Source organism: Megalobrama amblycephala, linkage group LG15, assembly GCF_018812025.1.
Source record: "Megalobrama amblycephala isolate DHTTF-2021 linkage group LG15, ASM1881202v1, whole genome shotgun sequence".
Lineage (NCBI taxonomy): Eukaryota > Metazoa > Chordata > Actinopteri > Cypriniformes > Xenocyprididae > Megalobrama > Megalobrama amblycephala.
The window spans coordinates 33967480-33991136 of record NC_063058.1 but is presented as its reverse complement, the minus strand read 5'-3'; the positions used below and the strand labels follow the sequence as shown (position 1 = coordinate 33991136).

General features: G+C 35.8%; 2 protein-coding genes across 4 annotated transcripts in view; both read left to right on the top strand.

Annotated features, from left to right (window-relative positions):
• Window positions 1-11351, top strand: part of LOC125246696 (transcriptional enhancer factor TEF-3-like) — a 43774-nt gene extending 32423 nt beyond the window's left edge. For all 3 annotated transcript variants that reach the window (XM_048157650.1, XM_048157649.1, XM_048157648.1), the window contains 8 exons: window positions 497-631; window positions 719-762; window positions 2127-2188; window positions 2279-2409; window positions 2488-2661; window positions 7052-7192; window positions 7479-7631; window positions 10622-11351. In XM_048157650.1, coding sequence (XP_048013607.1) covers window positions 497-631; window positions 719-762; window positions 2127-2188; window positions 2279-2409; window positions 2488-2661; window positions 7052-7192; window positions 7479-7631; window positions 10622-10735 — 954 coding nt within the window. In that variant the 3' untranslated portion in view covers window positions 10736-11351. The remainder of the gene's footprint in view (window positions 1-496; window positions 632-718; window positions 763-2126; window positions 2189-2278; window positions 2410-2487; window positions 2662-7051; window positions 7193-7478; window positions 7632-10621) is intronic.
• Window positions 11352-16935: 5584 nt separating this feature from the next.
• LOC125247579 (mucin-5AC-like) lies at window positions 16936-20551 on the top strand. The gene is made up of 3 exons (XM_048158948.1): window positions 16936-17282; window positions 18275-18409; window positions 18654-20551. Exons 1-3 carry the CDS (start codon window positions 17051-17053, stop codon window positions 20114-20116), a joined length of 1830 nt encoding a protein of 609 aa, XP_048014905.1. The 5' UTR covers window positions 16936-17050; the 3' UTR covers window positions 20117-20551.
• Window positions 20552-23657: the final 3106 nt, after the last annotated feature.

Sequence of the window (23657 nt, the reverse complement as noted above, 5' to 3'; positions counted from 1 at the left end):
CACACACACACACACACACACACAGCTGTCAAATGAGGACTTTCCATTGACTTCTGTTGTTCTTAAATGAAGTGAATTATGATTACAGTAAACTAACTGGGCGATATAATCTAAGAAAACATCTCAATATTTTTCATCCTTTTTATTTGCTCTAAACGGTTCAGTTTACAATTAAAGAAAATGTCATTTAGAAATGAATCACTGAATCACTGAGTTCTTTAATCGATTCATTTAAACGGGCAGTTTGAAGTGATTTGTGGGAATGAATGAAGTCGTATAGGAACAACTCATTTAATTTTATATTTTATTATAATTTTTTATTTTATATTATAATTATGTATTTCGTGGCCATGAATTAAGAATTTGTTCCTATATGACTTACTAATACGTCCACGTTTCACTAATTTGTGGCCACGAAATACATAATAATACACATAACCTTCAGTTTAATGGGTTAAACATTTCTGATGTTCTTCATGTTGTCGTCCTCTGAAAGGACCAGGCAGCCAAAGACAAAGCCATGCAGAGTATGTCCAGCATGTCGTCGGCCCAGATCATCTCCGCCACGGCCTTTCAGAACAAGATGGCTCTGCAGGGGCTGTCGCGGCCGGCCTACCCCACAGCTGCTGGGGTGAGACGCGTCTGAACATCATACAGCTTTGAGCTTTCAGCTCTAGAAGAAGGCTAATCATTTCATGTCTCTGTTTTCGTGTCTCAGTTTTGGCATGGAGCTCTCGCAGGACAAACCGCAGGTCCTGAAGAGTAAGTTCTTGTTCTGTGTGAGTGTTTTGGTCGAATCATCTTTAGGGAAGGGTTGCACGTCTGGGCAGGTTGAAAGTATGTCTTGCGGTCACAGAGGTTAAACTGAAGCCAAACCGAACTTGACTTGAGAAAACATTTACTTAATACATTATATATGAACTGTATATATTGCATATAATGTATATTATATTTTTATATTATAAAATTATAGTTTTTTTTAATAGAATTATAGAATTTATATTTTTCATATGATATTGTCTTTTAGAAATGTTATTTATATTATATATTATAAATACATTTATATAAGGCAATATATATATAAATGGATTTAATTATAACATATATTTATAATAAATTAAATATATATTGAAATGTTATTTATTTTATATTATTTGTATTACAATAAGTATATGATTTATATAAAGCTAAACATATATTCAGTGAATTTTATTATATATAATATCTGTTTGTATTTATTAATCTTTTATATAAATTGTTATTCTACTATTTATATTATAATATTTATGTATATAATTTATATAATGCTAAACATATATTCAATAAAAGAAATGGATTTATTATATATAACATCTATATAACATCTATATATTATAGAGGTATAAAATATATTTACATATATAAAAATTATATACATTTTATATATAAATATACATTTTATATATAGATTATATATAATTTTTATATATGTAAATATATTTTATACATCTATAACATCTATAATACATATATATATATATATATATATATATATATATATATATATATATATATACATGTTATATATAATCTATATATAAAATATGAAAATATATATTTATATATAAAATGTATGTATAATTTTTATTTTATTATATATAACATGTATATATATATTATAGATGTTATAGATGTGTTATAGATATGTTAAACATAAATATTTTATTTTTAAATTAATTCATAAAACAAATGATATAAAATATATTATATTTACATATATATATTAATATATTTTTATTATGAAATATCATCTTTTATAAAATTGTATTATATTTTAAATTATTTATATTGTATTATTTATATGTTTAATATTATATATATTCAATATATATATTCAAAAAAGTATTTTAATATATATAATTTAATTATTTTATATATATATATATATATATATATATATATATATATATATATATATATATATATATATATATATATATATATAACATCCATTTATTTATATATTAATCTTTTATATAAAAATATTTTATATTATTTTATTAACTAGCAATTTTTTTAATAATTACATTTTTTTCATAATCAAGAAACATCATAAAAGCTGATATTTGGTTGTATTTTCCAAACAGCATCAAGCCGTTTTCCCAACAAAACTTTGTCATGCAGGCCACCGGTCCTCCGTCTATAACAGGTCAGTGCCATTAAAAGCTACACCTGATTAGAATTACAAACAATACACTGATCTATACACGTCACGATGGCTTCCTCTTCTGTCCCTCAGGTTATGAAAGCGCGACGGGTCTGTCCATGTCCTCCAGCGCACCGCCCTGGCAGGGTCGCAGTATCGCCAGCTCCAAACTGCGCATGCTGGAGTTCTCCGCTTTCCTAGAGCAACCTCAGGATCCAGAGACTGTGAGTGCTTCACCATTTTAATACTAACGGTTATATGCACCAAACTGGCCTATACTTACGTAGATTTGCTCCTTACAGGTCAACAAACACCTGTTTGTACACATCGGTCAGTCCAACCCCACGTATAGCGATCCGTACCTAGAGGCCGTGGACATACGGCAAATTTATGACAAATTCCCAGAGAAGAAAGGAGGGCTGAAGGAGCTGTTTGAGAAGGGACCGGCTAACGCTTTCTTCCTCGTAAAGTTCTGGGTAAGAACCTCACAGACACGTCCCAAACCATGAATCAACCTCTATGTCTGGACCATCAGACCAAAGTTAGTTATTCACTGCTGTGCCATGTTAGTCAGTTATATCTGTACGTGTTAAAGAACAATTTCTTAAATTTACACTTGTTGGATATTTCATATAGTTTAAATAATATAAGAGGTCCTTAAAAAAAAAAAAAAAAAAATATATATATATATATATATATATATATATATATATATATATATATATATATATATATATATAAAACAAGAAATAAAAATGTACATAAATAAAATTAATTTATGAAAAATTTTAAATTATATATAATAAAATATATATTTACAAAAAAATATATAAAACATATAATATATAAAATATATAAAAAATATATAATTCATTTATAAAAATGTATATAATATATTTGTTATATATATATAATTTCTATTTTTATATATTCTAAAATATTTAAAAATATATAAAAAAAATTTTTTAGAATAAATTTATAAAAAATAATTCATTAAAATTCTATAAAGATATATATTATAAATTAATTATAATTATATTTATAAATTATATATATCATTTATCATTTATAAATATAATTTACATTTATGTAAAAATATTGAATTAATTCATAAAAATATATTATATTTACATTTTATATATATATATTATATATAATATATTTTATATATTAATTCAAAAATACAAATATTTACATAAAATTTATTTATAAAAAAACTATTAATTAAAAAAACGTGTATCATTTTTTTAAAATAAATTTATATATATTATATAAGAATTAATTTATAAAAAAAAAAAATATATATATATATATATATATATATATATATATATATATATATATATATATATATATATATATACTTGCATAGATATTTTTATTATTTTTTCCAAATCCAATTTTGGATCAATGGAATACAGGATACATTTGGCTTTGGAAGAGACACAAACATGTAACTACGTGCAAAATAAAATTAGCCTAAATTTACCAATTATCCATTACAGTGGCTTGTAACATGTTGTTGGTCTCTTGTATCTTATTGCTTAAATAAGACATTTGAAGTTTTAAATAAGTATGAACACCAAATGAAAAGTTTATTGGCTGTTGTAAATCTGTATTGCTGGACACTGGGTGCGTGACCCTCTGGAGAAAGGTTTCAGAGGACGGGATGTTGGACCTTCAGCGGGAAGAGTGACAGCGTCTGCTCTTTCATTAGAGAAATCTGAGCTGGGGCACCTGTCTCTCGTGCCGTCACTCCCCCCAAAACCACACGCTTCCAGATATTTATAGAGCCGCCAGCCTCCAGAGAGAGACTTAAGTATTGTTCAAGTGCTTGATCGTTGCCTTGTTGTGTTAGTGAGATTACTGCGGGTCTGACTATACTCGCTGTTTGTCTGTTTTGGTGTAGACCATACTAAAAAACACGTCACTTAAGCAATAATGCAGTCAAGGGAAGAGGAGCAGAGCATCTCAATTGCAGCAGATTTATTATATTGACAAAAAAAAAACAAAAAAAACAAAGAAGACAAGAATCAATGTGACAGCTTCATGTATGAAAATACAATACAGGACAAAGAGAATAGCCAAACTGAGTGCTTAAACATGGCTGAATGAGGAACCAAACCAGACTCAGGTGAACATAATCAATTAACAAATGAGCGAGAAACCAAACTAGCAACAGGAACAAAGGAAACAGGAACTAAACACAGGAAGAAAACCAAAGGAAAAACAACATAAGAGTCCACAGTTTCCTCTCTGATATTGTTTCAATTTAATTAATATATATATATATATATATATATATATATATATATATATATATATATATATTTTTTTTTTTTTTTTTAAATAAGGGAGTGTGTACAATAGCATATCAGATATAAAAAATATTATATAAAATATTATATTATTTATAATATAAAGTAATATAATCTATAAATATTTAATATTATATATAATATTAATTGAATATAATTTTATATATGTTATATTATTATATTATATAAACATGCAATTGAACACAATCTCTTATTTAGAAAGTTGTATATATATATATATATATATATATATATATATATATATATATATATATACATATATATATATATATATATATATATATATATATATATATATATATATATATACATATAAATATACATATATATTATATATATTCTTTTTATGTAATTGAAGCACAATTAAAAGTGTAAGTTCATAGTAAAATAATATTATATATAAATATACTGTATATACATATAATATATTATATATATATATATAATATAAATATATATGTGTGCATATAAATATACATATATATTATATATATACTTTGTATGTCATTGAAGCACAATTAATAAAGTAAAAATGTGTTATTTTAGTGAGGCATGGAGAATCGTGAGGTTTCACTGGTATCAACTACAGAAATGTTGTCATCATGACACCCAACAACACTCAGATTGTCCATTAAAGAGCCTCTGAGAGCTTTATCAGAGCCCAAGGCCTTTCAGGTTTCTGGTGACCGTACAGGTGGCCGTGAAGAAACATTAGATATATTAAGTCCATTAAGAATCTGGCTATAAAAAACAACATCAACATCGCTAGGCCTCCGTTTCCTGCGCTCATAAGTATAGGTCATGACTTGGGCGTCCTCGGGCACAGGTTGTCATGGTGACATTGACAGGCCCGCTAGGTTGTTGTCCAAAGCTATGGCATTCTAGATTAAATTTCCACGCCGGCTATGGCCTCCATCTCACACCGCGCCTCGCGGCCCTGTCCTAACGGATCGGCCCGTGCTTTTGAAGTGCGCTCGGAATCGGATTTGAGCCGGCCGTGCTAAATTGTTACACAGGCAGCCGGACGCGGTAATTCGATTTGGAGCGTCGCGGGTAGTTGATTGTAATTGGATGAATTCCCTCGCAGAGAGAGAGCGGAGCGAGGGAGTGCCGATTGAGCGGAGAAATGAAGATAAACGAGGGAATAAAGTAGAGAGGGGGGGACGGAGGCGGGGCGTCCGGCGGGGAGAGGGATGGTGGTGCGCTCCTAATGGGACGTTATGAGAACGTGGACGCAGGGGGAAAAGGTGAAGCTGCTTTACGTCTGCGCTGCTGTGAATTGTGGGATGTGATGATCACTTTAGAACTGCCCTGACCCGTCTGTTCATCAGCTCAGGCCCATAAACAGGGCATGATCTGATATTTCTACACCTGACGCTTTCATTTTGGAACGCTTATACTCTTAGATTTCAGACAGAATCACTCCAACTTTTTCCTGATTGTTCCAGAACACAAAACACAAACATTCAATGATTCATTTGCATCATTATACTGCTTTTCATTCACATTATTGTATTAAAATGCGATCTTATGCAATTTTATAAGGGCGCACAAAACCTTATCGCACTTTCGATTTTAGTTCGTTGAACAGATGCTTTGCCAAAGCAATGGTGCAAAACAACGTTATGCAACGTTATGTAGCCTATTACGTTTGAATATTTTTGGTTCATTATGAAATTGTGGCAGCACAGATTAGCCTTTGGTGGGGGAGGGGCACGGAATTATTATTTTAGGATTTTTCATTTTTTTGCATTATTATATTATTTTTTTGCATGACAAATAAGCACACTTTACCCCAATTTGATCATTATTGGTGCAAAATATATATTTATTTTTATTTGTATAAATAGTAAAAAAAAAAAATATATATATATATATATATATATATATATATATATATATAATACTATTTAGTAATATAAAAATATTATACATTTACAAGTAATATTTAATATATCAAGTTATTATATTATATATATGAAAACTGATATGTTTTTTGCATTATGATAATGATATTTTGGGGGAAAATATACTTAACTATCATGAAAATAATGTCTAAATGCATAAATCCATAATATTATTAAGGCTTCATAATAATAAAATAAATATATATATATATTATATATATATAATTTTTTTAATGCAAAAACATATATTATATATAGTACCGTATATTGTAGTTCCATAGTTTTTTATGCCTATATATATATATATATATATATATATATATATATATATATATATATATATATATATATATATATATATATATATATATATATGTTTTTTTTTGCCATAAATATGTATATGTATGTTATTTTTATGCAAAAAAACATGTTTTTTTGGACATTGCCTGATGGTTGATTCATGGTATTCTTGGTTGATTCATGGTTTATTCATTACTATGGTATATATAACAATATCATGGTATGATACCACCACAGTACCTTTTGAAGAACTTTTTTTCCACTCTTGTGTCTATAAGCTGTGTGTGTTCAGTCTGAATGAGTGTGATCTGCTTCTGCAGGCAGATCTGAGCATCAACCTACAGGACGACAGCAGCTTCTTCTACGGCGTATCGAGTCAGTACGAGAGCTCCGAAAATATGATCATCACCTCCTCCACTAAAGTCTGCTCGTTTGGGAAACAGGTGGTGGAAAAGGTGGAGGTAAGAGTGTGTGCGAGATCTGTACGTACTGAATAAATGTGAACTGTCACAACTTATTTTACACCAAAAGCATCTTATGACCAACACAGGTCCATCGAATTGTTTTAAAGGCCGTAACAAATGACATTAGTGCCCAGATCAGGAGAAAGATCGCCTCCATATGCAAATCTATCATAGTATTAAGTCATCATAATTCTATTATATGGCATGTATATGTGACTTGTGTTCGGCTTGAGCTCGTTTCTGCACAGAGGGATGAAGCAATAATCATCTCTCTCTCGTTCAGACGGAGTACGCGCGCTTCGAGAGCGGCAGATACGTGTTCAGGATCCATCGATCACCGCTGTGTGAATACATGATCAACTTCATCCATAAACTCAAACATCTACCGGAGAAATACATGATGAACAGCGTACTTGAAAACTTCACCATTCTGCAGGTAAAAGTTTGTAACAGAATCACGGGCGTGAAAGCGTCCTAGACAAAACTCTTTATTCTTCCCAGCATGTTCCTCCATTGTGAACTGATTCCAGCTCCTCAGCAATAACTGTGAGTTAATTGAGTTTAATGTCAGCAGTGGTTATAAACTCAAGGCTGTTGAGGAAATGAAAAATGAGGCTGTAGTCACGGCGAACAGGACATTGTCTGGAGAACATTGGTGTCCAGTGTGTGGGACGCTGAGAGCCCGAGACAATGACCGCTCTCACTGACACAACAGAGCTCAGACAGAGCAGAGCGGCAGTGAATGACGCACAGACACACACACACACTCACACACTCTAGTGTACAGACTGTCACACAGTAATATACTGTATATATATATATATCTCACACACATACATACACACATATATATGTTTGTGTCTGAGTGTGTGTCTGTATGTGTGTGTGTGTGTCTGTGAGTGTGTGTGTGTCTGTGAGTGTGTGTCTGTGTGTGTGATTGTGTGTCTGTGTGTGTGTGTGTGTGTGTGTGTCTGTGAGTGTGTGTGCGTGCGTGTGTCTGTGTGTGATTGTGTGTCTGTGTGTGTGTGTCTGTGAGTGTGTCTGTGTGTGTGTCTGTGAGTGTGTGTTTGTGTGTCTGTGTGTGTGATTGTGTGTGATTGTGTGTCTGTGTGTCTGTGAGTGTGTTTGTGTGTGTGACTGTGTGTCTGTGAGTGTGTGTGTTTGTGTGTGTGATTGTGTGTCTGTGTGTGTGTGTTGTGTGTGTGTGTGTGTGTGTGTGTGTGTGATTGTGTGTGTGTGTGTGTGTGTGTCTGTGTGTGTGTCTGTGAGTGTGTGTTGTGTGTCTGTGTGTGTGATTGTGTGTGTGTGATGTGTGTGTGTGTGACTGTGTGTCTGTGAGTGTGTGTGTTTGTGTGTGTGATTGTGTGTGTGTGTGTGTGTGTCTGTGAGTGTGTTTGTGTGTGTGATTGTGTGTGTGTGATTGTGTGTCTGTGTGCGTGTCTGTGAGTGTGTTTGTGTGTGTGATTGTGTGTCTGTGAGTGTGTGTGTGTTTGTGTGTGTGTGTGAGTGTGTGTTTGTGTGTGAGATTGTGTGTCTGTGTGTCTGTGTGTGTGTGTGTGTGTGTGTGTGTGTGAGTGTGTGTTTGTGTGTGAGATTGTGTGTCTGTGAGTGTGTGTGTTTGTGTGTGTGTGTGTGTGTTTGTGTGTGATTGTGTGTGTGTGTGTGTGTGTGTGTGTGTGTGTCTGTGAGTGTGTGTGTGTGTGTGTGTTCGTGTGTGATTGTGTGTCTGTGTGTGTCTGTGAGTGTGTGTGTTTGTGTGTCTGTGTGTGTGATTGTGTGTGTGCTTGTGTGTGTGTGTGTGTGTGTGTGTGTGTGTGTGTGTGTGTGTGTGATTGTGCGTGTGTGTGTGATTGTGCGTGTGTGTGTGTGTGTGTGTGTCTGTGTGATTGTGTGTGTCTGTGAGTGTGTGTGTTTGTGTGTCTGTGTGTGTGATTGTGTGTGTGTGTGTGTGTGTGTGTGTGTGTGTGTGTCTCTGTGTGTGTGTGATTGTGTGTGTGTGTGTGTGTGATTGTGTGTGTGATTTTGTGTTCGTGTGTTCGTGTGTGTGTGTGTGTGTGTGTGTGTGTGATTGTGTGTGTGTGATTGTGTGTGTGTGTGTGTGTGTGTGTGTGTGATTGTGTGTGTGTGTGTCTCTGTGTGAGTGTGTGTGTTTAGTGAATCATTCAAATCTAAAATATTGGTCAGATATATAACATCAGCATTTGCTGTCAAACATTTTGTATGAGCCAAAGTGAGGTGTGTGTGTGTGTGTGTGTGTGTGTGTGTGTGTGTGTGTGTGTGTGTGTGTGTGTGTGTGTGATTGTGTGTGTGATTTTGTGTTTGTGTGTTCGTGTGTGTGTGTGTGTGTGTGTGTGTGTGATTGTGTGTGTGATTGTGTGTGTGTGTTTGTGTGTGTGTGTGTGTGTGTGTGTGTGTGATTGTGTGTGTGATTTTGTGTTTGTGTGTTCGTGTGTGTGTGTGTGTGTGTGTGTGTGTGTGTGTGTGTGTGTCTGTGAGTGTGTGTTTGTGTGTGTGTGTGTGTGTGTGTGTGTGATTGTGTGTGTGATTTTGTGTTTGGGTGTTCGTGTGTGTGTGTGTGTGATTGTGTGTGTGTGATTGTGTGTGTGTGTTTGTGTCTGTGTGTGAGTGTGTGTATTTGTGTCTCTGTGTGTGTCTGTGAGTGTATGTCTGAGTGTGTGTCTGTGTGCGTGTTTGTGTCTTTGTGTGTGTGTTTGTGTCTATCAGTGTGTCTTTATGTGTGATTGTGTGTGAGTGTATGTCTATGAGTGTGTGTTTGTGTCTCTGTATGTGTCTGACTGTGAGTGTGTGTCTGTACGTGTTTATGAGTGTGTTTGTGTGTCTGTGTGCATGTATGTGTTTGTTTGTGAGTGTGTTTGTCTCTGTGCATATGTGTGTCTCTGTGTGAGTGTGTGTGTTTAGTGAATCATTCAAAACTAAAATATTGGTCAGATATATAACATCAGCATTTGCTGTCAAACATTTTGTATGAGCCAAAGTGAGGTGTGTGTGTGTGTGTGTGTGTGTGTGTGTGTGTGTGTGTGTGTGTGTGTGTGTGTGTGTGTGTGTGTACTTGTACAACTATCTTTTGACTGGTTTGAGTTTCAGACCAGTGGAGTGAGGACATGTGGCCGGTATGTTTATGGTTTGGGTTCGAGTCAGGCAGTGTGATGTTAGGGTTAGTGTGAGGAGCTGGAGACTGCAGTGTCCATGAATGTCCTCACAAAGATCCACATGCATTCATGTTTTGTGAGCGATGAACATCAACCCTTATGTGGATTAATTCATTCAACGTTATTACAAAGAAAGTAACTAGTAAATCCCTGGTATTCACACTTTCACCATGCAATCAAGTCTCAAGTTGATCCTGTTTCAATCAGAAATATTGCCGAAACTCTCTTTGAATGTCTGCTTCTCTCTCTGTCTCAGGTGGTAACCAACAGAGACACTCTAGAAATCCTGCTATGCATCGCTTACGTGTTTGAAGTGTCCACCAGTGAGCACGGAGCCCAGCATCACATCTACAGACTGCTGAAAGACTGAGACTGAGCGCGAGACTGACAGACGCCACAGTGCCACAGCGCCCCCTACCAGGCCACAGCCCAAACCTCCTGCGCTTCTGCAAGAGTCGCCGTGGACACAGAGGGCAAATGACTCTCTAATACTCCTGTTCAGAGGCACACGCAGAGGATCTGCCGGAATCGGAAATCTGAATGTCATGACATTTGTTTTGTATAATGGGAACTGTAATAGCAGGACGAAATGCATGAGAAAGTTTTTTGGTTTTCTTCATCTCATCTCATTTTAGCCCCAAAGTGTTTGTGTTAGTGTTTGTTAGTATGGAATACAGCTGGGAATGATGGTCATCTACCGGACTAAAGCTTTTTTCACGAACCAAAAGTGGACTTTCCTTCATATATCAGGGCAAACGTGAACGCCAAACGACAGACTCAAGTATTGAATGTTGATGTGTTTTTTTGTAGATTTGCTGCATTGTATTTATCAGCCATATTCTTGGATGTTGAAAACTTCGACTTAAAGGGATAGTTCAGCCAAAAATGAAATTTATTCCATGATTTACTCACCCTCATCCTAAGTGTATGTGACTATCTTCTTTCAGACGAACACAATCTGGGATTGTTTATAATGGTTGTGAATGGCTGCCCACAAAAAAATGCATCCATTTATAAAAATATGAATCTCCAGGGGGTTAATAAAGGCCTTCTGAAGCGAATTGATCTGTGTAAGACAAATATTCTTATTTAAAACTTTTTTTTAAAATTAAAATAACAAGTGACAGCTATATGCATTCGACGTGCATCCAACTTCAGCGACGTACTAAACAATCTCCAATCTGAAAGAAGATAGTCATATACACCTACACAGTAGTACATATGGTCCCTCTCTAAATAGTGTTAAAGTAACACTGAATCAGAGTTAAAGTTAATGAGATAATTAAGCAATTAATTAGGCTGTGACTGAAGTCAGTTCTTTTTTTCAGTGATTCTGCTTGTAAACAGCAGGTGTTCATCACTAATGCATAATCATCACCTAATTAATTGCTTAATTATCTCATTAACTTTAACTCTGCTTCAGTGTTATTTTAACACTATTTAGAGAGGGACCATATGTACTCTGAGCAGAGCTGATTTAACTCTGGGGATTTTGCTGTGTAGGATGGCTTGAGGGTGAGTAAATCATGGGGTAATTTTCACTTTTGGTTGAACTATCCCTTTAAAACAGTCTAACTAACCTGAATGAAATTCATAGTGATCTGAGGAAGCACTCGTGGCAAGAGATTCATGACTTTTCTCCACAAGGGCTTGTAAAAACAAACATGTAACTGCTTATTTTACCTGATTCTATTTCAGTACGGTTACCTTAAACACAAACGTGTCAGATAAGAGTTTGATATTTGGAATAAAGAGCGTGTGTTATCCCTTGAAACTGATTTGAAGTTATTTCTGTTGTTCTGGTGATCATAATTTTGTTTAAAGGTGCCCTAGAACCAGTTTTTACAAAATGTAATATAAGTCTAAGGTGTCCCCTGAATGTGTCTGTGAAGTTTCAGCTCAAAATACCCCATAGATTTTTTTTAATTCATTTTTTTAACTGCCTATTTTGGGGCATCATTAACTATGCACCGATTCAGCGTGTGCGTCCCCTTTAAATCTCGACTATAATACAGTGCATTTACAAAGTTCACACAGCTAATATAACTCTCAAATGGATCTTTACAAGATGTTTGTCATGCATGCTGCATGCATGCGTCAGATTATGTGAATATAGTATTTATTTGGATGTTTACATTTGATTCTGAATGAGTTTGATGGTGCTCTGTGGCTAAAGCTAACATTACACACTGTTGGAGAGATTTATAAAGAATGAAGTTGTGTTTATGAATTATACAGACTGCAAGTGTTTAAAAATGAAAATAGCGACGGCTCTTGTCTCCGTGAATACAGTAAGAAACGATGGTAACTTTAACCACATTTAACAGTACATTAGCAACATGCTAACGAAACATTTAGAAAGACCATTTACAAATATCACTAAAAATATCATGTTATCATGGATCATGTCAGTTATTATTGCTCCATCTGCCATTTTTCGCTATTGTTCTTGCTTGCTTACCTAGTCTGATGATTCAGCTGTGCACAGATCCAGACGTTAATACTGCCTGCCCTTGTCTAATGCCTTGAACATGGGCTGGCATATGCAAATATTGGGGGCGTACATATTAATGATCCCGACTGTTACGTAACAGTCGGTGTTATGTTGAGATTCGCCTGTTCTTCGGAGGTCTTTTAAACAAATGAGATTTATATAAGAAGGAGGAAACAATGGAGTTTGAGACTCACTGTATGTCATTTCCATGTACTGAACTCTTGTTATTCAACTATGCCAAGGTAAATTCAATTTTTAATTCTAGGGCACCTTTAACTTCTAGTTCAATTATGAAAAAGGGTATGTTTATATGACAATGATATAATTCATGAATTAGTTCACCCAAGTTTATTATTCACCCTCATGTCGTTCCACACCCGTAAGACCTTCGTTCATCTTCAGAACACAAATTAAGATATTTTTTATGAAATCTGAGAGGTATATGACTCGTCCATTCACAGCTATATAAACACTTTCAAGGTCCAGAAAGCTACTAAAGACATCATTAAAACAGTGGTTCAACCTTAATGTTATGAAGCGACGAGAATATTTTTTGTGTGCAAAAACAAAACAAAAATAACGCTGGATGTAAGCAACTTATGAGAATGACACAGAAGATAAAAGATTGTTGAATAAGATGTTATTTTTGTTTTGTCGTTATTAAACTTGCTTATTTACTGAATGTAAAACGATGTTGAAACTAAAACAAGAAAAATTGTTTCATTGTAGTGCATATAGAATTTGAAAAGACAAATTTATAACAAAGCAAACATTGTCTTTAGTAGAGTCAGATTCATAGTGTCCTAACATAATGTCTAAGATCTTGCAGGATATTATCATTAGTAAATGTGCCAGTACTTTTCCAAAGTATGATATGAACTTATATTTCTACTTTCTACTACCTTTGATGTCACAGCTCAAGTTTGGGATCCATCAGCCAATCAGCGTGACATTTGAGTTTCAAAAGGATCCTGCGCCATCTAGTGGCATGTTGTAGTTCATCAATCATTAAAAATCATAATAAAATATAATACTATTTTATTGTTCTGATGCTGTAAAAGTATAATAATGATGATGTTGCTTCATTTACTAACTTATCTGAACTCCAGGCTCCTGTAAATGTCAGAATAAAAGTATCAGCATTCTTAGTAACAGCAAGAAATGCCACTAGTGTCTAATCTGTTAAGTGTTTTCATGGTGCATGTCAAACTAAACATTTGCCCTTCAAATTCCCGACTCCCTCGGGTTGGATTGTGTCCTCTCAGTGCCTGACCTGGCAAACTCGAGGCTGATCCCAGTGCAACAACTTCACCTTGGCTCTGAGAGTTCATTCTCCAGCCAGTATTTGCAGCCTTCATAGATCTGCTGTATTTTGGAAAATGGAGTGTGAAAGCCACTCGGCTACCTGATCCAGGGGTCTTTTGGCAAACATGGCTGTAACACACACAAACAGTGGAAATGAGTCACAAACGGGGAAAACAGTATCAGCTTCTGTGATTCGAAATCCGGGCCTGCACAGTTAGAATAATCCTCTCTGATTTCTCCAGGAGGAATCAAACACTTCTCATCTGAGGAACAAAGAGCCAATGGTGTTCCACAGGGCAAGCTGGCACGGGACATATCCCAGCGAACATTACGTTATGAAACGTTCCCAGCCAGCACATGACTGAGCTACAATGTTGAAATATGGTTGAAAAATTGTCAGTTGTTGTTTCAACGTTGAAACAACGTTGATATAACATTTAATGCTGAATTTTTGAAAAAAAGTGAACAAAAACACCTATAAATCAAAGTTGAATTTTTTACAAGATCTGTACATTGAATCAACGCAACGTCTTCAAGAACATACAAAAGAAATATCTGCCCTTTAAATTATTATTACGATCATTATTATTATTTTATTAGACCTAGCATTTTATGATATTTTGATCGTAACACCTCCTAAATGTATATGTTAAAATATAATTATTATAATTATTAACAATAATAATGTGTATTCTGAATGTTCTCTGAACATTACAGAACTTCTTTTCTTGGAACGTAAAGGGAACATTCCATTTTATATTTTTGTAAACATTATGGAATGTTACTTTTTTGAATGTTCTTTGAACATTCTGAAAGAAGTATTAAAAAAACATTAGAAGACATTACAGGGAAAAAAAAAAGTTCTATTAATGTTACAGAAAGTATGTTTGCGTCATGTTCAGGCCAAACACAATTCATTGTACAAAATTAAACAAACATTTAATATTTCTTTTAAAGTTCTTCTTAATGTATTTTAGTTGCTGTTTTATGAAATTACTTTACAGAATAGCACGATTTGCTGTGCCCCATTGCTTTAAGGTACAATATGTAATAATTTTGTCCGCTAGAGGTCGCTAGAGGCTTATTCAAAACAAAGGCGTAGCTTAATGATGTCAAGTTTTAGAGCAGAATCTTAGGACATGTAGTTTTCATCTCAACGGACGGTGCAAAAGAATAGGGATTAGACTCGGGAAGAAATCATGTTCATGGATGAGATTATTAACATTACTGTAGTATGAAGCAGAGCAGGAGCGAGTGTTGTGGAGCTGAACGAGGAGCTGGAGCGATTGATCAACACGGCTCAAGAGCAGCGGGACTTTTATTATGACACAGTCGCCGGCGCCGCTTCCGCTTTTCCGGTCATGAGTATGAGGTAACGCAGCTCTGTTTATCATATTAGATACATTTGAGTGTGTTGAAAATGATGTTATAACGTTACTCTGTGCGTTCGCTCGGCAGCTGCTGTGAGACACTGTTACACACTGCAGTAAGATAGATTGATTTTACAATATCATATTAAATACTGGATGGCTTGTGTTGATAAATGACATGCAATTAATTTTAAAACGTATTGTATGATGGAGAAAATGCTGTATTACTGTTACTAAAAATAAAGCTGCATCTGATTATGCTATGTTAGCTACTTCACAAAATAGTGTTTTTCTCTGAGGCATGGTAAAGCATGGTACTCGCAGAAAATCAAGAAAATTAGATTTAAACAATAAGACTAAACATGTTGAGCTATATAACAATAATTAGTTTATAAATATATCAACAGTTGTTCCCTTGTCTATTAAAACATGTAAATATTAAAGCGTCTTTGGTGTTTCCATTGTTTCTACAAAATAAAACCGGAAACCGAGGGTAACGCAGGTATGACGCCATTGACAGGCCTTGGTTAAAATTGCAATTTTCTCACGATTTACAAATAGTTAGAAACATTTGGGATATTGTTAGTACTCAAGTGAACAAAATATATAACACTGGCCTAGTGGTTTTTGGATATTTTACTGCAAAAATATTACATATTGCACCTTTAAATAAAGTGATAAATAATGACAGTACTTTTATTTTGACGATGTTTCGTCCGAAAAAAAAAAAAATCGAACGCGATCGAGCGACTATTTTTGGCGGATGAAAATTAGCATGAATAAATTGTTTATAAAGACCATATGAGTCAGAGAAACGTGCGCGCAGCCATCTTTAGAATATTGTCTTTGAACTTCCGTTTTTGCGGAAGCCCTGTGGCAACGCTGTCAAAGAATAATTAGCTGGTGAAGTGGATTTAGCCTACTTAATGTAGAGTTATCATGAGTATTGTTTAAAGCAGATGTTTTAACAAATGTTAGTAGACCAGGAAAATTTCAAAACGAACAGTTATAAACATATAAACCGGATGTCAAAAGACAGCAGCGCTGAAAAGGGGCGGGGCTACATAAGGTCTATAGAATAAGTACAATTTATTTATTTATTATGTTTACACATAATTCGATTTGGTTTTGACTTCCTTTGAAGGGGTCAGACACAAGCCACACAAGCTATAGAACGAAATTATTGTATGTTTATACAAAAAAAGTTATAGAATTTGCATAGAATTTGCAGATAATATGTCATGAATGTTTTGAAACATCAAAATGAAGGACAAATAAACAGCCTCTATCTTTAAAAAAACACTATTTGGGCATTTATTTACTTGAAAGAATAAATGAAGGGATGAGCTCCAAACCTTGGCGCGCTCTTGCTCGCTTCACGCGCGTTCATCATCATCATCATCATCATCATCATCACACACCTGTTACGGTCTGCGCAGGTTCCGCTCACCTGCGCCAGAAACACACGAGCGCTTCAAAACAAGATGACTCGAGTCCAGCCTCGCAGATAAGCCGAATGAAGCGCGCAATGACCGTTCCATGGAGTTTGCTGTGGATTCTGGGTTTGATCTGCTCCTCGGACTCCAGCTGCTCTCCGACATCTTACTATAAGAGCTGCTGGATCCGCAGATTTCCAGGACTGTATGTGGACATAGAGGAGTCTCAGCGCAGAGGAGCTCACATCCTGAAGGTTTATCAGGAGGAGTCTGCGCTAAAATGCAGCAGAGCCTGCTGTCTTACGCCAAACTGTGAGTTTATGCTTTAAATTTGAAGAACTGACTAACTAAAGTAGCCCTAGAGCACTTCTGTCATACTCAAAAACGTCATTGCGTTAAATAACAAAACATTTAAGCAAGTGTTATTCATCTGAAAGAAAGACAGCGCAAGCAAAACGTTTCACAAAAAACGTTTGGCTGATTTTATACATGATAAACCAAACAAACACGACAACACGTGTTTGTAGTTAGAGGAACGTTAACGTGGTTCCTCTGCTAGATCATCTGTGTGAACTTCATGCATTCATTAAAAAATCACCAAAACAGTTGATCAAAAGAGAAATGATGACGCAGAATGAAGTTAGTAAAGAGAAAAAATCCTGCAGCATTTGCAATTACATTCAGATGCTTTAAGTGACCAAGTGTGTCTTCATTTTGAACCTCACAAACTTATTTCTGTGAAATGTTTAACTTGACAAAATTGACATTTAGACATTATGACTGTAGAGTCCAAATACTTTTTCGACAATACAATACAAATGCTACATAATGCACATAAAATAATACAGATACTCTAATGCATACATTTGCATTCATTATTATAGTAGATGCTTTTAGTAAATTACAAATTATGGAACATCATAAGCAATTTGCAGTAAGTGTCAACAGTATTCATTGTACTCAATGCCAAGTTAAAAGTATAAACTAGATTTGTATACAAAGCTATAGCAGAGGTAAAATGCATTTAAAAATTAATAAATAGGAATTCTATTAAGTGAAATAATATAATTATATCATATAGTATATTTTAACTGACATTTTGTGGTATTTGTTTCTTAAATGAATGATTAAACATGAAAAATAAATGTGTAATTACATTATCGTTTTGACTTTTTGAAGAATGTGGTTGCACTATATAATGGAAATGCATAAATCTATATTCTAAGTATAATTCATAATCTTCAACAACTAGAAAGACCTTGTTAATAGACTTTTGTAAATTAATTTATGAATTACATGCACAGTCTCCTGCAACCTGGCTGTGTTTCATTTCAACACCACTCAGGACAGTGTGAACTGCTTTCATCTGCAATGTCCGTCCGCTGAGAGCTGCATTCCTCACCACAGAGGAAATGTCATCGTCTATAATGTCACTAAAGGTGAGAAACTGCACACCAAACTCTACTTTGTTTTGAGGAAATGTAAAACCGTGATGATCTTTCCTTCTCTTTTAATGAGGATTGCATGCCTACATGAAAAGTCTTCAATGTAAAATTCCTTTTCTACATAATTTAAAGGATTTACTGAGTGCACTAGAATTGTAGGCATTTGGGGATGAAATGAACATTCCCTCAGCCTACAAGCCTGTTCATAAATAATCTGATTGCGATATCTGTTGCTTAGGTGTGGATCCTGACCTGTTGGTGTTTGGGAAGTACTTCACCACCAATGTGCGTGTTCTGCCTCACATGTCTTCCTCGCGGCTCAATGTTTCAGAGCCGCTGACCTCCGACAAGCGTCAGTTCAACTATCCGCCCGTCCGCTCCATCAGTCCTGCCTCCACTAGCACAAAAAAACCCACAACCCCCCAACAAACCGCTCGCGCTGTTCCTACTACACTTGAAGTACAACATAACCTCCCTCGATGTACTACAATACCGGCTACAACTACTCAAAGCACACCAGAACACATCATATCAACTACGTCACTCAATCCCCAACAGACGCCATCAACAAACCTGCATCATATTACACAAACCACCTCTCAGACGGATAAACCTGATACAACTACTAGCATCCCAAACCCCTCACTAGATCATTTAACTCCAGCCCACCCACACTCTACAATTGACTACTTTGACTCTACTTTGACCTCAATCCCAATCAATGAAGCTCAAAGTTCCTCAACTACCCAACAGCCTTTGGGATTACAGACTCTACAGACTACAAAATCTTTGGCGACGGCTTCTCAAAACACTACGCAATCCTTTACCAAGATCTTGACAAGTACACAACAACCCCTAACCCTAACCACGTCGCAACCTACCTCGCTTTCAAAGTCCACATCTGCCAAGTCGGAAGAGTATCCAGAAACTACAGCACAAACAACTGTTTTCAAGACCCAGGCCTTAACAACCACAAAGCCTTTGACTTCTGCAAACGTGCCCTCACAAACCTCAACCCAAATTACCCTTGCATACGAGACAGTACAAGCTACAACTGCTCAACGTGTTATATCAACTACGCCACAGCCAAAAATGGACTCTACCCTCAATCCCCAACAGACGCCACAGTGGAAGCCCTTAACTTCTGCAAACCTGCCCTTACAAACCTCAACCCAAATTACCCCTGCATATGAGACTACCCCAACCCAAACTACTATTCTATCCCAACCAAAACAGACAATTAGCAGTGACACAACAACCACCAGTCCTGCCACAATCACCACTGATGGCTCTACAACCCCTAGACACCTGACCCTTACTTTAACTCACACCCGTATGGGCAACTCGCCAACCACCAATAGTTTGAGTTCCTCTCTAACTGCCCCTACTAGCAGCACGGTGGACAGTCAACCGTACCCCAACGACACTAAGGGTTACATCAGCCGGAACATCACCACTGGTGACGCACCTCGACCCGGTGGGGATGGAAGCTTGACATCGGTGTGGCATTTGGCGGCCAACACCGTACTGGTGGCCTTAGGGACCTGCGCTACCATCACATTCTGCTGCTGTTGTTCGGTGTTCGCAGCTCTGAGCTGGAGAGGCCGAAGGCGACGGAAGGGCAGGTACAGGACAAATCTGAGGGGCAAGAAAGGATCAATGAGACTCATTAAATACGTCATTGTAAGAGAAAGCTCGTAAAGCAGGGCCCTGGAAGACCACTGTCCTGCAGAGTTAAGCTCAAACCCTAATCAAAGGCCTTGCTTACACCTGGTATTAAGATGCGTTTTGGTTGATCGGATCACAAGTAGATGGGGGTAGTAGACTTTTGTACACTTTAAACCACTTCTGTCCTGATTTCTTCGAGGAGAGGGTCTATGGGCGGGTAAATGTACAGGTTTTTTCAGATCTTTTGATCTAATGGACAAAATTAAGTTCTTGACATATGAATGTGCCCGGAGATGACGGGAAAAACATACGGAGAGCAGTAGTATTCGTTTCTGCTCTGACAGCCTCAAGTCCACACTGAACGCTGTGAGTGCATGTTACGTTTGGATAGGCATGTGACGGTATCAAATTTTCATGTTACGATTAATTGCTGAAGCTTTTATCACGGTATACGGTATTATCACGATATTGAAATAAGTTGCAAAAAAAAAAGTGTTGTCATAGTATAACAGGTTTAAGAACTCTTTTTGTAATGACAAAAAGAACTCTGAATGTTTAAATACAATAATACAATACACCAAAAATATATAAAGTAACATTTTCAAACAGATTAAAGTGCAAAAGAATTCGGCTATAAAGAACAACAGGCAACACTTTACAATAAGGTCTCATTATTTAATACATTAATTAAGATTGAGCAATAGCTACATTTGTTACAGAAAGTATTTTTTGTTAATGTTAGTTAAGAAATACAACTGATCATTGTTAGTTTTATCTCAGGTCCATTAAATAAGTTCTTTTGATTTTAGTAATGTTATTAACAGTAACTAAGAAATGAACATTAACTAAGAATAATTAATGCTTTATAAGTATTTTTAATTGCCAGTTTGGTAATAATGAATAAACATGTTAACTAATGAAGCCGTATGTCTCAAAGTTTTACTGAACAATAACAAATAATCAGAACATTTCTAATCATTAGGGCATGTTGTAGTCCAGATTAAAATATAAAAATGTTTAAGTTTGAAAATAAATAGCCTATTAAGTTTGAGATTACAAAAAAATGAATGGCTGTTTGGAGCATTTTAAAAACTTCACTAGCACGGTTGCTTTGTTTCCGGGGTAACCGCTGCATTTCTACTGTTCCATCATCCATCATTAAATCCTGTCTGGCTAGCGTGCTTCCCATGATGTTTCCACACCAGGTCAGTAGTCGGAGAGTAGGCAGTGAGCGTCTACACTACGAAAGCAGTCCGGTCGAATGCGTTTTTGACTACATCTGGAAGTGGTTGAAAGTGGACAAGCTCAAAACATCGTAGACCCCATTTACACCTGTATTTAGCTTTGTCCACTTGTGATCCGATCGAACAAAATGCATCTTATTACCAGGTGTAAACGGGGCCAAACACACCTGAACAAGCTAACTCTAAAGTACAGTGGCCCTCCAGGCCCAGATTTGGAGAACCCAGTCGCAACCAGTTGATAAGATGATTGTATCTGCATCTGAAATCTCATAGTCTCTAGTTACTACTTTTGAATATGTAATTACTTCACGACTAGGGTTGTAAAAAGTACCGACTTTGGTACTGAAATTTTAAAAATGTGACGATACCAGCATTTCCCCCTAGCATTTTGAGTGCTGTTGAGTGGATTCTTAAATGCCTCTGATTGGCCATTGTGTTCACAAGCTCAACAGATACGTCTGTGATTGGCCATTGTGTTCATGTGCTCAATAGATACATCTGTGATTGGCTACAATGATCAATGCTTCAAAAACATGTTCTAAATTGGCATCTTTTACACTCCTTACCGAGTGCTTACACAGATACACACGGGAGCGTTTGAAAGCAGGTGTATCTGTTGAGTGCCTGAACCCAATGGCCAATCAGAAGCATTTAAAAATCCACTCAACAGCACTCAAAATTCTAGGGGGATCGTCAAATTTTTCTGGCATCATCACATTTTTAAAATTTCAGTACCGACTTGGTACCGAAGTCGGTACTTTTGACAACCCTATTCATGACCAGTAAAAAAGTACATTCTATATAGTATGAATGTGTCGTTTGATTGTAATCTGACATACTACATTCATCATGTTGTCATTACCATGTGACCTGCCAACTTCATTGTCATTCACAAATCCTCTCCTGTGGCCTCATGGGATAGTAAAGTGTCCATCGTATGCACACTTCAGAATTAGTAGGTCATCCGGTTGCTTTTTGACTATGGTTTTATGAATACTGTGAATTCAGACATATGCCTACTATATAGTAGGGATGAATGCGATTTCAGATGCAGCCCATGTTTTGTAGATGCTGCTAATGTTTAATACGGTTTTATTCAAACTGAAGTTGACTCACTTTCAAAACTTGTTGTATAGGGTAAAACAGGCTCCGCTTAAAATATTTAACTATTCCGTGCAATTCATGGACTATAAAAAAGGAACTTTAGTAGACCATGAGTATTCCAGGACTTCAAAAATACATTCTGGATCATTGGTTTGTCAACACAAGCATTTAAGAAGACACAGATAAAGGTTAAATGTTTACAAAGGTTTATTTTCCAAATTTATAGATTGTGGTCCAAAACCTAGTATGCTGCCTGTATAGACAACTGCTTTCTAAGACAGCATGGAAGATGTTTGATTTGGAACGCTCTACATGGGACGAATCTCACACAATTGAGTTTGGTCAACGTCCCTTTAAGACAAGTCATTTCACTCGGCGGCCATCTTTGAAACGCCTCTCGGGCATCCTGGGCATCATGCAGTCTCTTTGAAGGGGAAACATCAAATTCCCCAAAACTGTTCGCCAACCTTACGATTAAATTTCATATTTGAAATCACCAATGAAATCTAACAACAACCGGCTCATAAATTTAGTTTCTAAACGCTCGAATCATGACAAAAAAAACTATTTTTCAGGCTGGATCAAGCTAATGCGCATGCGCAGACCTAAATGCGCGTCTCTTCGAAAGGCGCGCGTCTGACTGTTTCTATAGAAACCGGTGATTCTAACGGCCGCTGCAGTGACGCGATGACTTTACCAGTCGGCGATTGGCTCTTATTTAGAAGGCGGGACTTATTCCGCCATATTGCGCGTTACACTTTCTCCCATTCAAAACAATACGAGTGACACGTCTTGTGTTATTCTATAGTCTTTGGTTTGGTGTTAGCATGTTGCTAAGCTAATGATGCCATAATTTGTGTAAACAATCCATTTAAGTTGGATTTAGCTATGTTTTTGCTATTCAATTAAGTAAAAGATATTGATGCAAAAGTAAATAACAATCCTTTTGTTTTCAGAACTTGTTGCAACACATTCTGGGAATTGCATTCTCTGAAAAAATAAATATATTGCTTTAGAATTTGGAGGTTTTGGATCCGATTTCAACCATATCTTGTTTTATAAAGTGAATGCATGAATGTATGTATTTTATGGATGTATTATTGAAGAACTGTCTTTCTTGGACATTCCTGTGCATGTAAAGCTTTTACAGTTTCATTAAACAGATGATTTATATTTTAATTACACCAAATATCAGCACTCATTTTCAGATCAGTCTCTACGAGCAG